Below are 22,211 nucleotides of genomic sequence, written 5' to 3' on the forward strand. Positions count from 1 at the left end.
ACCTCAATCCAACAGATACATAGCAGAGATCAAACAAGGACTTAAAACATTCAGGGAAGAAACAAAAATTGGGAAGATCACACTCATGTGGGTCCCCTCGCACAGCGACATTGAAGGCAATGAGATCGCTGACTCACTCGCCAAAACTGCCTCGTTCTCCACATCAAACTGCTGCATCCCATATACAGACATCACACAACACCTAAAAGAGAATATTGACCATGTTTCAGAGGAGGAGTGGAAAACACAGGGAATTTATAAAGGGTCCCTATTTTTCAGGGATTTCTACCATAGAACAAGACACCCCTGGTTTTATAACACGAAACTTCCAAGACGGACCACAGTTTGGATAAACAGAGCTCGGGCTGGGCACTACAATCTGGCGGCTTCTCTTGCAAGGTGCCATATCATAGCAAGCTCGGCTTGCACCTGCGGATATAGTGAGCAGACCCTAGACCATATTCTGTGGGTCTGCCCCCTGACTAAAGATCAGAGGGAAACCATGATAAGAGATCTGGAACACAATACCTGGAAACCATTTCACCGCATTCAGACATATCTGCAACAATCCAACATTAAGGCGCTCCTGATGATTGATGCGTTCCTACTCCACCATAAACTGTTATTATAATCTAGGCATAAGTAGTTAAATAAGTACAAATAAACTAAGACTGAATATGTTAAGTAGGCTAATATTCAAGGTATGTACATACATTTACAAGTCCAATTACTAAAAAAAAAAAAAAAAAAAATGTATAGTCAATGTACCAATGAAAGGGACACATAAGCCTGAAAGAGGCTTAGTTGTCGTTAATAAAAAAAAAAAGGTGAAACCATTGCAAAAGTGAAGCGTCAGCTTCGATACAAACACGTACATGTCTTGTCGCGCGCGCGCGTACGACCTTATCGGGGCCTCTCAGAGCACCGCCGAAGCACGGGCTAACACCGAGCGCGATCCGATCGGCAGCATGGACAACGCGGAGCAGGACGTTACCCTGCCCAAGTTTCATTTGCCGGAATTTAGCAGGCGGTATGAGGAATGGCCTGGGTTCGCGGATCAATTTAGATCGGCCGTGCATGAAAACGCGCGTCTCAACGACTGCAAAAAATTGCTATATCTGAGGTCATGCTTACGGGGAGAGGCCGCGAAGAACATCGAATCGCTTCCGAATTCTTCAGCAAATTATCGATGCGCGTGGGCACTGCTCGAAAAACGATACAATAAACCGGCGGTAATTGTAGCCAATCATATTAGCGCCCTTTTTAACGTGAAACCAGTACCGAAAGCGAACCATCGTGATCTTCGACAGTTCCTCACGCATATAGAATCGCATCATCAAGCGCTAACCACGATAAATCAGCCGTCGGCTGATACGCTGATTATTCACCTGTGTCTCTCACGATTAGACCAAGAAACGAATCTAAAATGGAAGGAACATACGCGTAACACGTCCTTCCCCACGATGGAAGAGTTAATTGAATTTCTGCACAACAGATGCCAAGATTTAGAGCCATCCGTAACCGTAGTCAACGCACCGCGCAACAACCCGTATAACGAGTCACGGGATAAAAAATACCACAACACGAACAACGTCGCCATGCCGCGAGTCTACGCCACGCAAAACGGGAACACGTGTAGCGTCTGCCACGGGTCCCATTGTACATACGCATGCGAAAAATTATTAAAAGCACCGATCGCCGAGCGTATCAAATTGATAAAGGAGAAGCGAGTGTGCTTTAATTGTTTACGGAAGGGACATTCGGTCGCGGAATGCAAATCCAGCACGTGCAGGGTTTGCCAAAAAAAACACAACACACTATTACATATAGAGCCAGCTAACGAGCCACAGCCCGCTACGTCGCGAGTCAACATAAGCTGCTTAAAAACAAATTCAGCAGCACAAGTGCTTCTTGCCACCGCGGTAATAGACATAGTAGACAATCGCGGTCAGTCGCATCAATGTCGCGTACTTTTAGACTCCTGCGCGCAATCTCATTTCCTCACACAGAAATTCGTAGACCGCGCGAAATTAAAGACAGAAAAGGTCGAAATCCCGATCACCGGCATGAACCGAATGACCTCACAAATTAATCACTTCACGACCGCACGGATGAAATTGCGAACTACAGCTTTCTCTCAGGACCTCGGATTTTTAGTGGTGAAGGAAATCGCGGATATAGTTCCATCCATGGAAATAAATAAAAAGGACTTGGAAATCCCGAAACACGTCCGACTAGCAGATCCAGAGTTTCATACTCCATCAGAAATTGACGGTTTAGTAGGCGCGCAGTTATTCTGGAAATTACTTTGTATCGGCCAAATCAAATTAGCTTCCCCGTACATGTATTTACAAAAAACGATAATAGGGTGGATAGTGGTAGGAGAGATACACGCACGACAAGAACCTCCAAGGGTCAGATGCTGCGTGACGTTAAACGCGTTACAAGAGCAGCTCAGCAGATTCTGGGAGATTGAGGAAGGTCCGCGTGAGCGATTGCTGTCCGCGGAAGAAAGCGAATGCGAAACGCATTACAAGGAAAACACGCGTCGCGATCCGGAGACGGGACGATACACGGTAAAGCTACCATTTAAGGCCACGGTACAAAATCTTGGAGAATCGCGCACGACGGCATTAAAACGGTTCGAAGCGTTAGAACGATCTCTAGCGCGCAATCCCCAGTATCGCGAACAATACAATGGGTTCATGCGGGAATACGAAAGCCTCGGCCACATGACCAAGGTACAGTCGAGCCCACCCTCCGAAGGCTACTACCTGCCGCATCACGCAGTGCGAAAGGAGACGAGCGTAACTACCAAAACCCGGGTAGTCTTTGATGCATCAGCAAAATCGTCAACGGGCATTTCGTTAAACGACGCGTTAATGACCGGCCCGACCATTCAAGAGGATCTATTCTCTATCGTAGTCCGATTTCGAAAATACCAGTACGTTCTCACAGCCGATATCGCGAAGATGTATAGACAGATAAACGTAGACGAATCGGATCGAAAATACCAAAAAATATCATGGCGCGACGATCCAACGAAACCAATCGCCACGTACCTTTTAAATACGGTCACATACGGAACCGCGTCGGCATCATATCTCGCGACCAAAACATTGCACCAGCTTGCCGAAGACGATGGGCACACACATCCCATCGCCGCGGCAGCCTTCCGATCCGACTTTTATGTGGACGACTTGTTAACCGGTGCAGACAATTTTAAAAACGCGCTACACCTTAGAGACGAGCTCAACGGTCTCGCGGCCAAAGGGGGTCTCGAACTGCGACAATGGTCGTCGAACGAAAAGGGTCTACTACCTGCGTCGGCGGCTAGCGACGATGCATCCGCGCTGACGATTCGATGCGATAAAGAAAAGAAAACGTTAGGTTTATCGTGGCATCGTGAGCAGGACGTTTTTAAATATGTGGTGACTCGTAGTGACGCACACAATCAAGTCACGAAACGGGTCATATTATCACGCGTCGCCAAACTGTTTGATCCGTTGGGTTTCCTCGGCCCGGTAATAGTTAAAGCAAAAATATTCATGCAAACACTATGGCAATTAAAACTCGATTGGGACGAATCAATCCCATTGAGCGTGCACAATGCGTGGAAGGCTTTCGAAGCTCAACTCCACCTTATTGAGGAAGTGTCAATTCCGCGGCTAATCGTGAGAGACAAAGCGATAGATAGCCAAATACAGTATTGTCTCTATAGAAGCGACGCTCTCGGGGCTCAACGCTCGGCTATATCGTGGACGAGAAACGATTCTTGATACTTTGTTGACGCCTACTGGAGGCGGCGAGTATAGAAAAGAACAGCGAGCATATGACAAAGAGGGACTGAGCGGCCGAGCATCGCCGAATTTGCTATCGCTTCCTTCGCTTCGGGTCGGCTGTAACGAAACACAGGCGATGTTTATGCGAGCCTATACGAAATCGGTGTTCTAATTCTGACTTCTACCTCTCTTGGTAGAGGTCGCAGAATGAAATACTGATTCTGTATAGGCTCGCGTAAACATCGCCTGTGTTTCGATACAGCCGACGTGGAGTCACTTGAGCGATGCATGCCTTTGATTTCTTATTGCGTTAGTAAATAGGACCTAAATTGTATATCGTATTTGGTGTCATTTTAATCAGAAAAGTGTCACGAATATGTTGATGAAGTTTGAAAAAAGGAAGAACAAAAATAAAGATGAATTTCGTTGTTGATTTAATATTGTATATGTACTAGTTAAATCGTGTCATAACTTCAGTACATATATGTATGTATCGATCGTTTACTGCAATAGTGATATAACCCGAAAAGATATACATAACTTGCGAATTTAAACTGTTTAACCAACTTATTTTACTCTGAGTTGTCTCACGATTTCGGCAAATAAATGATAGGCCAATTAAATTACAATTCCTTTTTTCAGATGAGGATACACTTTAAAGAAAGGTCAAATGTATATTATAATTTATGAAAAACAATAATAAAAATTATGTTGTACTTGATCTTAGTTAAATCAGAAAACTGTCACAGACATGTTAAAAGTTTCAAAACAAGAAAACGAAAAATAAAAAATTTGTATTATTGCACTAGTGTTGCCTTAGTAATTTGAGCCCGTATCGTATGACAATGTTCGACGACCGACTGTCAAACGCGCCGCTATCTTGGGGAACCGCCCATAGGAAGGCATACTCGCCGATACAGCGAGTGCTTAGTTCTAACGGTACGCAGTGGGGATAAGTAGAGGGGATATGATATTTGCCTATATCGTGGACGAGTTCCGAGCTTATATAGAGAAAATACTGTACATGGGTTTTGTGACGCGAGCGAGCGCGCGTACGGCGCGTGCCTGTATCTACGGTCTACCGATGCAGCCGGTCACACCTCGGCACACCTAATTTGTTCAAAATCCAGAGTCGCACCACTCAACACGCAGACGATTCCGCGTCTTGAGTTGTGCGCAGCGGTACTGCTAGGGAAACTATTGGACAGCACCTCTCGATCCCTTAAAATGAAAATCAACCAAATAGTTTTATGGTCAGATTCAATGATCGTGCTGCATTGGATAGACACACCCCCTCACACGCTCAAACCGTTCGTCGCTAATAGAGTCACGAACATTCAGAAAAACACAAGGCACGCACGATGGCGGCACGTATCGTCGCATGACAATCCCGCAGATTGTTTGTCGAGGGGCATAGACCCCATCGAATTAAAAGACCACGAAGCGTGGTTTACGGGTCCTCGATGGCTGAGGGATTCGCCCGAAACATGGCCAAGTCTTGAGCGAGTGGCTATCGAAGTCCCAGAACGTCGCGCAATAATAACCCTAAACACTCAGACCAATACGTTATCAAAATATTTCGACAGATTTTCTTCCTTCTACAAACTGCAACGAACGATCGCCTACTGTATTCGGTTTTGCAACAATGCAAAAAGGCTCTCGAACGATCGAGGGTCGCTTTCGGTGCAGGAAATACAGGTCGCGACCACTCGCATCATCAAAATATTTCAAGAGGGAGAGTTTGCTGAAGAATTACGGGTACTTCGCGAGTCAAACAAACCACACAAGGGCAGACTAGCCTCACTAAACCCCTTCTTAGACAACGAGGGTGTACTTCGCGTCGGCGGTAGAATCACGCGAGCCACGATCGCACACGATGCGAAACACCCGATCATTTTACCTTCGCAATCGCACATTACAACACTAATCATACGACAGTTTCATTTAAAGCACTTTCACGCAGGCGCACAAGCCACTTTAAACGCCAGTCGTCAATATTATTGGATTACTGACGGAATAAGCAACGTAAAAAAATATATACGGAGCTGCATCGTGTGTCATCGCGCAAGGCCTCGTCTACCTGCCTACCAAATGGGTAACCTACCCATGAACCGCGTCACGTTCGAGCGCCCATTTCTGTCCACCGGCGTAGACTATTGCGGGCCCGTTCTAGTAAAAGAGAAACGCCTTCGCAATACAAAGACGATCAAGGCCTACGTGGCAATATTTGTTTGCCTCGCGACAAGGGCCCTACACGTGGAACTAGTAAGCGACTTGACCACGGAAGCATTCTTAGCAGCATTAAAGCGATTTTTTGCAAGACGGGGAAAAGCGGCTCACATGTTTTCCGACAATGCCAAGACCTTTGTTGGGGCTGCCCGCGAATTGCGCGAAGTACACAGGTCATTCATTCAAGTCACAACCAATCCCGTTATACGGGAGTACATGGTGACCGAACAAATAAATTGGCATTTCATACCACCACGCGCCCCTCACTTTGGCGGAATTTGGGAGGCCGCGGTAAAATCGGTAAAATCGCACTTAATTAGAGTAGTTGGTAAGACGGTACTAACGTTTGAAGCCATGAATACTTACTTAGTCGAAATAGAGTCCATATTAAACTCGCGTCCTATCACTCCACTATCCTCCGACCCAAGGGACCTATCCGCCCTCACCCCTAGTCATTTCCTCATCGGTGACGTAATAGCAAATATTCCGGAGCCAATCGTACCGCAGCTGCCAGCGAACAGGCTGAAGATGTGGTCACACGTCCAGCAAATGAGACAACATTTCTGGACGCGCTGGCACAAGGAATATTTGCACCAGTTAAATGTTCGCAGCAAATGGCACAACAACAAACCCGTGGACGTAAAAATCGGCACTTTAGTGATCATCAAGGAGGATCACCTACCGCCCCACTGCTGGCCACTTGGACGGATCACAGCCCTACATCCTGGAGAAGACCAGATCGTCCGTGTCGTGACCGTAAAGACAATTGGGGGCGAATACAAGCGGTGCATTAAGCACCTCTCGCCGTTGCCCGTGGAAATCTAACCGCATCGTGTTAGCACCATGTAAATAGTCATAGTAGTATCAGTTTTCCCCCTACGCACATGCGAACTATATTTAATAAGTTAAGACAATGTAAATACTCAGCTAGCACCCACGTCAAAACATGTATATAATTAGGTTAAGATGCACACTTGTACACGTGCGTACACACACATCCACATGTATATATTGTCGATCGTCTGATAGAGTTTATATTGACCGTAGCCGGTCAAGGGGGGCGATATGTTCAGGCGTGCATCCGGGCCCCCCGACCTTGTCCCCGCGGTTTATGGCTACGGCTAGCGTGCCTTCGGTCATCGGCAACGGCAACGGTCGGACCGACGTTCGAGTCCCCGACCGATCCATTGTCACCAAATTCAGTCAAAATCAAAAACCCTAAGAGGGCAACATTTGCCGAACACGTGAGCAGCCATCAGCCACTTTACTGCCCCTTTTTTTTCTGCACTCATTGTCTTCAATCCCAGGGACCTCAGGAACTTTCCCTGTACGGAAAGTTCCTACGCCGTACACCTCCCCTCACAATCAGAAATAGTTACACCCACTACCATCGCCAACCACCTATCAGACAAAATTCGTACACCCCCATCCACAACATTTTCCACCAATAGAAACAGATCCGAGCTTATGTAAACCATGAACATCGCCAAAAAATGTCACTTCTTCTGTGCAAGGTCAACCAAAACATACGAAATAAAAGAACACACAAAAACCGTCCTCAGTGCATTATCGATACGTAACCTGCTCCAATGGCATTAATTTGTTAGACAAGCAAGCCGGGTTCGCGACTTCAGAACCTTACAACTTCTCCCAAGAAAGTCCGCGAGCATATCCGGTACAAGCGTAACAGCTGACAAAAACAAGAGTCTTCGAAAGAGTGTATACAGAGCGCGAACACATTTCAGTTGTATCGATTAGTGGCGAAATAAAATATTTGTATCATCCCGTTCCTTATTTCTAAATCCCACATAACATAACCTTGACATAATCTTATATATTATAATATGCGTTCGATAGTACTTTGTGTATCAGACGTTTATCTATGTTAGGATAAGTGCATAACTGTCCTGTTCTGTTTGTGTTTCTAGTAAAAAACTGTATTAAGTAAAATAAAAATAAAAATTAAATAAAATTAATTACTTACTTAATTAATTTAATTATTTTTTACCTTGTATTTTCTCAATACAAGCTCGGAACTCATCCACGATGCAAATGTCGTATCCCCTCTACTTATCCCCACTGCGTACCGTTAGAACGCAGCACTCGCTCTACCGGCGAGTATGCCTTCCTATAGGCGGTTCCCCAAGATGGCGGCGGATACTTTTATACTTTTACAGTACACAGGTATTGTTATTACTATTATTCCCATTTTTTTTCAGACTCTTCATTCTTGGAAAATCGATTTTTTCCTTCTTTTCTGCATGCAGAGTAACTTACAAGTTGAATTTTTGTTTATTCATTAACATTAGTGTTTCGTGCACCGTTCAATGTTTCTACACTAAGCAAAGTTATATAAGAATTGAAAAAAATGAAATGAAGCCAACCGATGGAAAATACTTTAAGCGCGAAATATTCCAAAGTGTTATCGACGTTTTTTTGAAGCGTTGTTGAGCGCGGAAGCGGACACGCCGCTTCCAGTACCGCGCTCAGCAAAAAAAACCTCGAACAGAGGAAAAAACGCAACAAAGCGAGATTTATGTCAGGGAAGAACATCGACGTTTGGCACTCAAGAAACACACGTGCGTGCCAGTACTCAGCCCTGGCATAAATCTCCAAAACTCGCAACTAGCAAACTCCTCAAGGATAAGGATCATTGTAACATAATGTGCAGGCCTAAACAAAGGCACGGCCACGTGGTGTTTATGACAGGGGCTGGGTCCGTCGGCAGCGTGCTGGCCAAAAATCCGGCATCTGCAGGCCAGCCCAGACCTCTGCATAAACTTGGCCACACTTTCTCCAACGACGACGACAACGACGACCAGGAAAACAGGAACGCTACGATCGAAGGCAACACTCCTACGCGACACGCACCCCCTTCCAAGGGCATCGCGTAAGGGCGAGTTGGAAGGGAGGAGACTGACTGGAGTCTTGAAAAGACTTGGTTCAGAAAAACTCAGCATCTACGAACACATCTACGACCATCAAGACTTGGTTCTGAAAACCTCATCAGCTACGAACACATCTTCGATCATCATCAGTGTAAAACTAAAAATAACTTGAACCACATCAGTAAACCTTGTACATAATCAAACTCTTAAGTCAATCACTCTCTAACTCCTCCAGCCGGAATAAGTAAATTATTTCGGAAAGACGCGAGCCCGACGTTGAGTGCCGATCGTTTACTCAACGGATACCGCGAGCCGCAACAAGCGTATTCCTGCGGAACCGCTGAAAGTTTTTTTTACCGTTGTTTCGAGTCTCTGTTTTAAACTTAACTATCTTTTTGTTCAAGTTCTAACTATATAACGATGATCTATATTTATTTATAAATGTTCTAAAAGTATTCTACAAATACTTTAACACGTTCACTGCCAAATCAAAACCGTACAATTTTTTATGAGACCAGAACTTTAATTTTAGACAATTTTAAACTACATAACTTAACATTTTCCTTAGTACCTATTTTCGTAATCTCACTAAAATTCATGAATCCTGTTTAAATTTAATTGAATTAATTGTTTTCGTTCCATAGTGAAATGTCTTGTCATCCATAAATGAATTATGTGACAGTTAAAGTGTTAACCTGAAATATGTATAAATATAATTTTGGAACGTTTTTTGCGTCTTAGTCTTTTTTTTGTCAACTACGATTATTGTTTAACATTTTTTACACCAAAATTAATGTGAAATGTTAGGTTTCAAAATTCTTACCTTTGACTATTGTGAATCTGTTGGATCAGAAGATTGTGCAGGGTGTTCAACCACCTCTGGAAAAAATTTTAATGGGAAATTCTACAGATCAAAATAAGCCGAAAATAAAAAATATCAATTTATTGATTGAGGCATCGTTAAAAAGATATTAAAAAATTGAATTAAAAAATTTCAAATCATTCACGGAGAAATTATTTTCGGTTGTGGGAGTCAAAAACAATCATTTTTGGTAAATAGACGTACCTCCGAAATCCTTCGCACTTTCGAGAACAAAATTCAGGAAGGTAGACAAATTTTTCGACAAAATTAGAAAATTTCAAGTCGTTTTGGAAAAATTATTTTCGGTTGCGGTCATTTTCAAATTCTTTACCGAAAATATACTATGTGGCCTGAAATGTTTCTATAACTTTTTAACGAAGCCTCAATCAACAAATTAGTATCCTTGATTTTCGCCTTATTTTGGTCTCTAGAAACGCCCTTAAAATTTTTCCCAGAGGTGGCCGAACAGCCTGTATATTGGCTTAGTATTATATTTTTCTCCCCTTCGATCAAGCATTTCTGTCCCTCTCCTTCTCTTTCTTTGAAAAATGTGAAAGTCTGCTACGGCTTTAGTATCTAACATACAAATGTAATGGTCATTTCACGTCAAATTTATTAACCCACTCTCTGTCAATGATACTTTTTTCTAATAAACGAATTTTTAAGTATCAATTTGATCGTTCAATACTTATTTTTGAATGAAGTATCATTGCTCGATGGAAATCACGGCAAAAAAGAATTAACCCTTAAGCACACGCGCTCAAATGCTGAAATGCTCAAATGCGGGGAGTGAGTCATAATTCGTGGCTTTTCCTTATCTATGGAAACTAAAACCGAACGTAGGTGTACTACCTTTTGCCATATGATTATTGTCAACTTAAAGGACAAGGAGACACATACGATCATGTGTCAACAAAATTACGTTTATTTACATTGTGCTAGGACAAGGTTCTTTTCCTTTTTTCACGAGAATTAATAAAAGTCGCTTGATTGTTGGGTTAGTAGAAGAGGAGAGATCCCAGAAACCATCTTTCAACTACACAGTCATAGTCTTCTGTTATTCAGATCATTCGATTAGTTTTTACCTTTGGTTTCCTTTTCCATTTCCCTACCGTTATCTGGTTCGAGTTCAGTACTTCTACGATCATAATCACTGTTAACGCATTGTTATGAGCTATGTCAAAAAGATCATCAAAAGAATTACGAAATTCCTTTTCTTTTTTGCTGTTTGCAATTCACTTGTAATGTACGTCAAGTTTCATGCAATGCTAATAGTTTTTTAGATTTGATCACGATCAAGGCACTTATCTTGAGATACAATTTTATTTTCCATACGTTGAAACATAACACACTATGCCTATGTCTATTGCTAGGAAGCATTGTTCCAATAATTTTACTTTCGTCAAGCCCTAACAAATATATTTCATCAAAACTTCTGATCTCCATTTTTCTACACATTCACTTTTTCAATGAATAATATTTTGCGAACTGCACACGCCGAATTCTTAACGATTACTACATAAATAAGAGACGCTTCTTATTCCTATGGCTTTATTGTTGAAAATTATTAGGATGTGACGGTTTAAAGTTTTATTAAAACCAAATCCTTCGCCAAACTACGGTTCCGAATCACGAGGGAAAGGAATGTTGAGGAAATTAAATGGTGCTTGAAAAATTTCGTTTCCCGTTTATTTTTAAAGCTAATTATAGATAAGGAACAAAATAAAATTGAAAAGAAAAAAAAATCAACAAAAAAAGGAGACGTCGGGCCGCGGTTGGAAAAACCCGGCGGTAACTTCATCGCCTATGTTCTTCTCTATACCCCGGCCTTATGGCTTGCGTCTCGTTCCTCTGAAACAAAAAATGACAAGTCTAGGCGTTAATACCCGGTAACGCTTGTCGTGCCTTGGTGCAATCGGTGATGGAGTATGGGGCGCCGGTGTTTTTGCCAAGGATGTTCCAGGAAGGGAATGGGAATTGGATGATGCTGAGTAGAGTGGAGTCGGCGGGGTTGAGAATGGCTATGGGATATAGGATCTCGACGCCCATAAATGTAATGAATGCCGAAACAGGGGTAATAGGGTTGAGGAACAGGGTGGAAATTTTGGCGGAGAGATATTGGATAAGGCAAATGGAGAGGTTGGATGGGATAGGGAAAGCCGTGAGGGTGATGAGGGGGAATAAGGAAGTTAGAGAGAGAAAGGGAATGATGGAGGAGTGGGGTGAAAAGCACAAGGCGGTAAGCGTGACAGAAAAAATGTTCGATAGGGCCCAAAAGTACGAGGAGGAGATTTATATAAGAGATAGGCAAAAGGAGGAAGAGTTGCTGTGGTTGAGGGTTCGGACGCAGGAGGATGATAGGTTGGAGGAGAGGTGGGAGTAGTACTTCAGATGGGAGTAGTGCCGAAGAGGAGTGTGGAGAGGGTGGTGTTAGAAAAGAAAGGGTTGAGGAGGGAAAATACGGTAGTTTACTATACGGATGGATCGAAGATAAAGGGAATGGGGACGAATGGGGCGGGAGTAGTAAGGAATATGTATAGGGGGGGACGTACCTGATCCGGGCGCCCGACTTTCAAAAAGTTAATCTTTTTCAATTGCATCTAATTCTACGTCGTTTGTACTCGTTTGTATCACCCTTATTTTCGTTTGTACCTTAAGGGATGAAAAGATATTGAGGGGTGAAAAAAGCCCAGAACCCCACTTTAATATTTTTTATTTATCTCGACGCCATCAGAAGCAGAATCGTTTGTACCCGTTTGTACCACTCTTGTTTTCGTTTGTACCCCAAAGGGTTCGGTTGGGCCATGCTTTGAAAAATCGTCAAGAAGTTACTTTGTCATTTTTGAATATTATTCGAATCTTTTTGCGGGTTCAGTTTCCTAGACGTTTGTACCCGTTTGTACCCCGATATGTTAATTGGTATCAAATTATGTGTTTGAAAAAATGCAGCATTGACATGCATATTTGGTATGCAGAATATAGCTGTTATTTAATAATAGACTGTATGTATGTAGTACAGTTTTAGTGGTTAAAAAATTGTACTCAAATTTTTGATTATACAGGGTGTTCGGTGACTTGTGATACAAGCGAAAAGGGGATGATTCTACATAGAATAATAAGTCTAAGTTATAGAACAAACATGTTTCATGTGAGGCTTTGTTTTCGAGAATACGGCTTTGTACTTTCGCCGGATACGCGTGCACTTGATCATGTCTTGTTATAACGGACCTCGCTATAGAGCATTGTCTCGATTGACGTTTGTTGATAAACACTTCCAGTGTTACGGAATTGTTTATTGTACATATCAGCTTACTATCTTACCTTTACCGCTAAACACTATGTGGAGGCCCAACACAGGTAGACAGGGAGGGGTCGTAGGGACCGTCGCATGTTTAGGCAATTAAGAATTTTTGCGACCAGAACCGTCCCCATAAAACTCGACTTCCGTATTCTTAATTTTCCGTTACGATAACAACAAACTTAAACTGCAATAATACTGTAGGGTGTGAACGATTTGTGGTGCGTGCGAACGGTCGTTGTCATCCCGCGACGGGATGGCACCAGTATGTTTGTGGATTTGAGTGCTTGGGTCTTGAAAACTTTCGTGAGGTATGAATTGGTCATTGTTGCGTGCGTGCGGTTGGTGTCGTCTTGCGTCTGGACGGCGCCGGGATGTTTGGGAAATAGGGTGACTGCGTTTAGAAAATGTCGAGTGGCTGAAAGAATGCGAGGAAGAGTGTTTGGAACTGAGCGACTGAACCGTGAGAATGAAACGATTAGCAAGGCGTGTACGTGACTGCGTGAACCTGGACCATGGATGTGAGGATTTTGGGTGTGAGTGAAAAGGGATGATTGCGTGAGAAAGATAGAGCGACTGAGGGTGAATGCTATAAGTGCGTGAATGTTCGGCGGCGCGGCAGTTGATAGGCGACATTGGTTAAGCGAGAGACATAAGCGAGAGTGCGTTATAGCGAGAATAGCGATTTGCGTTTTGTTATTGTTCTGTTATTCTATTTTTAATAAATTGTTGTTATTTGTTTGACGAGTCCTCGTCCCAACTTTATTTGAGAACGACCTATCCCAGCCAACACACTAGTTTTCTACAATACCCATTGTTGCCGCCACGTGAAGGGTTTCCGCTGCAGTCGACAAAGAACAGTGCCGTTTTTGAGGAAGTCACAATTTTTCACGGACAGCATGCAATTTCTAAAAGACTAGGTCTGGCCGGATGGCGGTTTCAGATTTCTCTGGAAAGGACCCCCGTTTAAACCACCCTAAACGGCAATTGATATATCGCAGACGCTCACGTGCTCGCCAACAGGACTTAGGACAGTCACTAGGACTTTAAGAATAGGATAAAGAAATAGGGTAAGAAATTAACCCAGGGATTGTGCAACGTTCTGCAGACCTTGATTTGTAAGATGAAACAAACCAGGCTGTGGGCGTAGCACAATCCAAAAACTAAACAAATTTCGGATTGGGCAGGACAAGGCCCAATCCGAACATCGACGCCTCCAAGGAGGCACTAAGAGGGAGATACGAAGTCTTGCTCCAGGACTGCACACTGGACAAATTTAGAATATCTTCGATTCTCGAAACACTAGAACGTTTGTGAGAATATCTTAGTCTCTCAAGGCATTTGGACGCCAGTTAGAACTTGAACATTATAGAGGTATCACCTTACAAGTGATAACCCCTCCAAACTTGGACTTTGCTAGACCACCCAAGTGATCAAAGTAATAAATATTTGTTGTTGTTATTAATTTTAATAAATTACTGTGATTGTACATCGAATAAAATTGATTTTTTTAGTACATATCTAACTCCCAGAACAATTACGGAGTTAACACCCATCGAGACAATGATCTATAGCGATATCCGCTATAATGAGAGATAGTTAACCCCTTAACCTACGATTTATGTTTCAACAGCCTGGTCCCAAAGCGTCAACAAGATCGCGCAGCCTTCGAGTCATTTAGCGGTTCGGCAAATCGGTCCTAAGTTGTACTAAACGCGCACGATGTACCACGAGCTATGCCCGTAGTATTTACATTTGGCCCGACCGATGTACTACGAGCCAGGCCCGTGGTAATCAGTTTTGGTCCGAATAGAAGACTACGTGTCTCACACGTAGCTGTAGGTTAAGGGGTTAAGTGTACGTGTTAGGAACTTGGCAAGGTTTACGATGCGGTCTCTTGTGAATACCGCTATTTTTGAAGATAGCTAATTTCAATTCGCTTGTTAATAGTTACAGCTAAACGAGGAGTCAGGGCCCTAAAAAATTATTACAAAATTACAGCAATCAGGAACTCGTACCAGGGCCCTGCTCCGTCGTTCTCAATAGCGATTGACGTATCATAAACCTTCCAACTAGTCGCGCGGTCGATTATCGGCCTCGGTAGCTGGGCACGGTCCCCGGTCCCTGTCGAGTACTGGGAAATATCCATTTCCGGGGGGTTCAGTTTGCACCCCGACTGGTGGGCGGCAACCTGGACTAGGCGGATTTCAAAAATCCAACCCCCAACCGGGGACGTCGGCCGATTGGTCAGTTTCGTTACTCCTCATTGGCAATTTTAGTATATAAAAAGAGCGTCGGAAGAGTTTTTTTAGATTAGCAAGAAAATTATAGTTGGAAATGTCATTGTATCTCTTGTTGAAATTAATAAACACCGAATACGAACCATTAGTTTCCTTCGCTAAAGGTGGTCCTTCGAGTTGTGTACCTAGTCGACACACCACTTGCAAACTTACAACATCCGAACGAGCAACACTCGACCACGGATAGAACAGTACGCTTACCCGGCGAAAATTCAAAGTCGACTTTCTCGAAAACAAAGCCTCACATGAAAAATTATTATTTTATGTTTTAGACTTATCTTTTCACGTAGAATCACCCCCTTTTCGCTTGTACCACTTGTTGCGTCGGGGACCCTTGAGCGGCCCGTCGCGACGCAATATAAGATTTATAGTAGGCCCAAGTGTTAGGGTAGGCCCAACCACTTGTTCGTCCCTTTATTAGGAATTTTTCGTCGCCTGGGCAAGTGCCATGCTTAAGGGCAGACGTCGGCTAGGTGGTTGGAGGCGCCGCTCGACCACCCATATTTCTATTATGTTTACATTCAACCTGGTGACCTCTTAACCGACTTTCCTTTTCCAAAACAGTGTTATGCATACCTCCACTCCATTTCCTAGGTCCCAGCCTACATTTTTCCCAACTAGCCAATGCCTGATAAAACCACTCCCAATTTTCCATTCCGATTCCGGCGTCTCCACCCACTAAAATTTCATATGTGACGCAGACTGCAAGCAGCGTAGGAGATTCTTGTAAAAATCCGAACAAGAACATTGTATAAATCCGAGCAGAATATTCTAAAGGTCCTCGCCAATCAAATCAAATCAAATTTCAACGTTGTCGCGACGTACGGGACACCACCAGTTACCGAACACTCTGTATAATACGTAAGGATATATTAGGCATGCGGCCTGATTAACACGTGTTCAATATTTTGAATTGTAAAGGAAATATCCAGCATCCGGCCCGATTCGGACGTGTGCGGAATTGCCTTATCGCGAACCTTTATTCTGCGGTTCATACGTGGTCTCACGGCGTAACCGAATCGCTATAGGAATGAAAAAAGAATCATTCTCTTCCGTGTCGCCACCTAAGTCATACATAAGAACGCATCTCGTACGAATCGCAGCTTGCAATAAACGGCCAGTTTTAACAAATAGATCATGTTTGGGCTTCGGTGAGCCGACCAGGCTTATGACACAGACCGCGTTTTAGTCAAGGCCAGCGTGGGCAAAAGTTTCGTTAATAGAACAAAGTGTCATAAACTTGGTTGGCGAAGGCAGTCTCAAGTGGTTGCAACCCCAGCGGACTGTCGGATGGCCCACACGTGCTCGGCTTCGCATACGTGGGCCTCCCTTGTCCTCGTAGTTAGTTTTACACGCGGGCCCAGGGACCGATGCGCGTGGTGGGGAATCCCCAGTGTTGGACGCCAAGCTATGTTGGCATCGTGGCACCCCCGCCACGGAAACTTTTGGCGGAAGGGGGTACAAAAAATTAACGCCTTAGGAACGCCGAAGACTTCGTCTCTAGATATAGAACACTTGGTTTTTGACCAGCAAACCGAACGAGCCGAAGTTTTACAACCGAACGAGCAACACTCGACCACAGATCGAACAGAGACTTTTATAGTATATTTGTGCGTCGTAAACGTATATTCTGTACGTAGTTTTTAGTGCGTGAAAACGAGTCACCATGCCGCGCAAAGCAAAATTAAGTTGCGACGAAATTTTAGAGGCGGTGAAAGATTTAAACTTTTTTAATGAAGAATATAAATTATTGTTGCATGTGGCCGTTTAAATGATGTGCTATCAAAAAAACACATGTATTTATATATATCACAAAACAGATTTGGTATTCTAGATTCTTTAAAAGTTTTGTGGAGTGTAAACACTGTTGGTGAAAGTGATAGACTTAGTGACTGTTAGGAACTTGGCGAGGTTTACGATACGGTCGCTTGTGAATACCGCTATTTTTGAGGATACCTAATTTCAATTCGCTTGTTAATAGTTACAGCTAAACGAGGAGTCAGGGCCCTAAAGAATCATTACAAAATTGAAGCAATTAGGAAGGGCCCTGCTCCGTCGTCCTCAATAGCGATTGGCGTGTCATAAACCTTACAACTAGTCGCGCGGTCGAGTAACGACCTTAGTACCTGGGCACGGTCCCCGGTCGGGTGTTAGGAATTTTCCATTTCCAGGGAGGTCTAGTTTGTACCCCGACTGGTGGGCGGCAACCTAGACTAGGCGGTTTTTGGAAATCCAACCCCCGACCAGGGACGTCGACCGATTGGTCAGGTCCTTCACGCCTCATCGGCAATTTTAGTATATAAGAAGAACATTGGAAGAGTTTAGTTAGATTAGCAACAGAATCATAGTTAGAAACGTTACTGTAATACTTATTGAATTCAATAAACACCAAATACACAACCACTAATTTCCTTCAAACGAAGGTGGTCCTTCGAGTTTTGTATTAGTCGGCACACACGTGCAAACTCAACAATTTCCGAACGAGCAACACTCGACCACGGAAAGAACAGTGACTGTATAGTTACAAATGAATCCAATTGGTCTACCGGCGATTTGGATAATGGCATGCCTCTGCTACGTACCACGGTAACGATCATGAAGGATGAATGGACAAAAATCGCACTTGAAAGTGTTTTGTATAAAAATCGTGAATATTTTGTGTTAAAAGACGGTTGGGCCGACGTGATAAATCGGGAAATATGGAAAACGTTAAAGCTTCCATGCTGTTTTGCATTTAAATCAGTTAAATGCAATTTAAATAATGAATTATTTTTGAAATTAATTGCTAAATGCACTGAATGTGGCAATAATTTAAATGGATATAATATAAACGGTCCAATTAATAATGAATTGCTATTGCACATTTCCACATGCGATACAAAAGGTATTAGTCATATTAAACAATGACAATTACGCGGGGCTACACGTCGAAATGTAGTAAAAGATCTTCAAGGAAAAAGTGCATATGCCTGGGTTAGGGAACAGGCTAACGAAGAAATGGAATTCGGCGTACCTGCGCATATTTACAAACCAGAAGTTTCGTGGAAGGCAAAGCAGTTAGAAGAAGACAAAGAATTAGGAGCCGATAGACTGTCTGACCCACTATATAATTTATTAAAAATGAAGGAAGAAAATTTAGAAATTATGAGAGCAGTGAGACAGATTGGAGTAAACGATATATTTGTAATGTATTGGAGCCCGGAGCAGGTGTATCTTATATACACAAACTATGAAAAAGAAGTCATACAAATGTAGGCATTTATGTATCGATGCTACAGGGTCAATTGTTAAAAAAATAAGAAACTCAGATGGTTCTAGTAAAACAATATTGTTATACCAAGCAGTTGTCCCTTTCGAAAATCAAGTTTTTCCAGTATTTCAAATGATTTCCGAAAGGCATGATACAAATATGATTACATTTTTCTTGAGAGAATGGCTTCGATCAAGTTCCTTTCGTTCAAGTTCCTTCCCACACTATAATAGATTATTCTTCTGCTTTACTCAATGCTGTAGTATTGGCGTTTAATAATGTGGACGTATCAAGATACGTTGATAATTGTATACAATATTTAGAAACTAATAATATCTCATTCAAACTAAAAAGTATCATTAAAATAGATATTGCTCATTTTATTAAAATTATATGTACATGGAATTGTTTCAAACATAAACCGAAACGGTAAAGGATTTTTATTTACGTCGCATTGCCTTATTAACTACATGTGACGATATAAATTTGTTTCGAACTATATCCCGATATATAGTTATAGTATCTATCTTCCAAACAGAACACGAATTGTGTATTATTTCGCAACAAAGTACAATTAATTTTATAAAAACAAATAAAACAGACATCAAGTATGACAATACGGACGATAATGATAATAGCGATTTTAATGGAACAAAAGATTTTAATATGAATGATAGTAATAGTTTAAATAACTTTTTAAGATTTCTCGAAGTGGAAGATGAGTCTTTAGATCTTAACGTTTCCATCTCTGATAGACTAAATCCGTATTGGTGTCCTTATGTCCTCCCAAACTTTCGGCAAATATGTAAACATTTTCCGCTTTGGACTTCCTTGGTATCTGATCCAAATGATGTCCCAACGTCGGCGTATGTAGAGGAATATTTCAGAGAATTGAAAGAATTAACTTTAAAGCACGCAAAAAATATTCGTTTAGATAAATTTATATTGCAACACATTAAATCATTAGCAGGCCATATGAAAATTTTGAATGCTAGTCAGTCAAGGGAATCAAAACGTAAACAACGTAAAATTCTATCCACTAGTAGTCCGCAAATAGAAACTGAAGTATACGATAAAATTCATTTGATTGATAAAAATAGTTTATTACCTTCTCCCAGTTCTCAACCAATAGAGAATAGTTCGATAGATATTATGATACCTGTGGATAATTTTAATTTAAATAAAAAAACAATAGTATATAAACTAACTTCAAGAAAAAGAAAACTTGATCGAAATAACACTGTAGACAGTGATGATAATAAGGAAAATATAAATTTTACTAATTATGATAATATTTTCGAGTCCTCGAAAGAAAGCAAAATTTTAAACGAAACTGAGAACTGGAGAGGAAAAGTAAATTCACCGATCAAAAAGCGAGGAAAGTATTTAAATATTTGTCCGGATATTAAAGACATACACGCAAAACCGAAATTAAATAAAAATCTGCCTATGTTAGAAAATGGTATTTTATTAGGACCGCAATTAATCGCTGGCAAGCATGATTAGTGAAAAATACATGTGCATTTGATTCCTTTGTTCAAACGCTGTTAATGCGCTGTTAATGCACAAAATGCGTTATTTATATTTATAAAAGAATTATTGGAACTCGGTATTTGCAAAAAAATTTACAAAGAACGAGCTATAAAACTTAATAATATATTTAAGTTAGAATTAAGTTATATGGACTACGCGTGTAATATTAGTAGTTTAATTAACAAACTTTTGTTTGAAAGAGAACATTCATTAAAAATTATACAAGAATGTTCAACATGCAATTATTTTAAGGAAGAATTTAAGGCAGTTATAGATGTAAATGTGACACCGTTTTATACGAATGGAATCGATGCACTAGAAAGACCATTTCATCAAGTAATTGCACCTAGAGAAATAAAATATTGTAGCAAATGTAAAAATAACACCGGTAAAATTACAACTGCTCCCGGACAACAACTTATTCTTGATCTTGAGCCGTTACAGTATAAACATTTAGCCGTAGCAGAAAATATGTATGATTGGTAAGGAACTTTCACATTACTACAAGTACCAACAGAGATACTATTTAACAGCACCAAATTTAAATTAGTTTCAGCAATTGAGTATGTAGGGAATATAAATTCCAACAGTGTAGGACATTATGCTTCTCACTGTAGAAGATTAGCAGGAAGCTGGTAAATATTTGATGATGTTTCAAAATTCTAAAAAGGTATTATGGCCACATTTAGACAATTATTGAAGAAAAGAAACATCTCCATATTAGTGTACATTAAATCAGAAAACTAATATGCAACCTGTTGCAATTGTGCTCGTGGATCACACCGCCGATATACACATTTAAAAATGGTGTTTTCAAAAACAAAAAATGGTAATTTTCGGACACTTCACTAATGAAAAAATGTAAGTATGCAAAAACATAAAAAGTTTATTACTCGTTGCTATATTACTACTTGAATAATATATTACTTTTCGTTTTTTAAAGGTCCCCGGAGTTATGTTTCAAATAAGACGAAGCAATGACTTGCCCACTTTGAAACGAGAAGGACTAATTAGGCCCATTCGTTCGTTGGGCATCCAATGAAAATATGTAAGTATGCAAGAAAATGAAAACTGTAATACTAATTAGTACTTGAATGACATATTAATTTCTTTTTTTTTTATAGGTAAATATCGCAGGCTTTCCTGCGGGGGTTTTTTTTACACGAGGGTCGAAGTCCTGTTTTTAATTTACTATTGGAAAGATCGAGTTTATAACAAGATTATCTGTTCAGGACGAAACGAAAAAATAAAATTCTGACTGTATTGTTTTCATTTGCATCGCAAAGGAATGAACTTTCTAAATATACCTCTGCTTTTCTTGTAAATTCCGTTTTTTATAATAAAAATCATAATAAATGTTTATTTTAGAAAAATAAGACTCCGGTCGTAATTCTAAAAATATATGTTATTCCTTCAAAATGTTAACACCGTATTGTACTTAGCATTAGACTAGACAAGAAAAACATCCAAACAATCTCTCGATGTGCCGTACACCCAATAATAATTTACTACCACGTTCAGTCTTAATCATATATTTCAAAGAATATATTTCTCAAATTGCCCACAATTGAATAAATGTAGTGAAATATTAACAATTAACAACATTTAAGTAATTCCAGTAATTTGAATAATCATTATACAAACTACTACAGTATTGGTTCTTTAACTGTTCATTGAACATTTTCTCTAATTGACCGGGAGTTATCCCCACCACAATGTTAGGTAATGGAAACCGAATCGCAAAAAAAAGTACAATCGGTTTGGCTGTTAAGAAATGAAAAGACCAACTTCCGCATTTTTTATCAGACCTTTCCGGAAGCGATATTAATCGAATCCTGATGCTTTTCTGATGAAAATAATGCGAAACACGACATAATTTGAACAATAATTAACGAAATTACATGAAAAATGTTGTTGCATAATTGAAACCTAACTTCGTTAAAAATAGTCCGATTTACGCGGTATGAGATATTATTTTAAGTGGTAGAATACCAGGAATCCATTGGTACCACCTTCACATCGATACGATGAAGAACAAACAATTTAATTCTTTTGTTTAATTTATAGTT

At 41.1% G+C, this 22,211-nt stretch overlaps 1 protein-coding gene across 1 annotated transcript; it reads left to right on the forward strand.

Moving 5' to 3' along the window:
• The first annotated feature begins 875 nt into the window (after positions 1-875).
• LOC122403026 lies at positions 876-6,836 on the forward strand. Its single transcript, XM_043406304.1, has 2 exons — positions 876-3,524; positions 5,985-6,836. Exons 1-2 carry the CDS (start codon positions 876-878, stop codon positions 6,834-6,836), a joined length of 3,501 nt encoding a protein of 1,166 aa, XP_043262239.1.
• Positions 6,837-22,211: the final 15,375 nt, after the last annotated feature.

This window comes from Colletes gigas, unplaced genomic scaffold (genome assembly GCF_013123115.1).
Source record: "Colletes gigas isolate AHSC1104 unplaced genomic scaffold, ASM1312311v1 Colletes_gigas_Sc00043, whole genome shotgun sequence".
NCBI classification, from domain to species: Eukaryota; Metazoa; Arthropoda; class Insecta; order Hymenoptera; family Colletidae; genus Colletes; species Colletes gigas.

Coding starts and splice junctions, on each gene's coding strand:
- LOC122403026 (XM_043406304.1), top strand. CDS start 876: ATGTCTTGTCGCGCGCGCGCGTACGACCTTATCGGGGCCTCTCAGAGC. Junction 3,525..5,984: donor CGTTGGGTTTCCTCGGCCCG/GTAATAGTTAAA, acceptor CGCAATACAAAG/ACGATCAAGGCCTACGTGGC.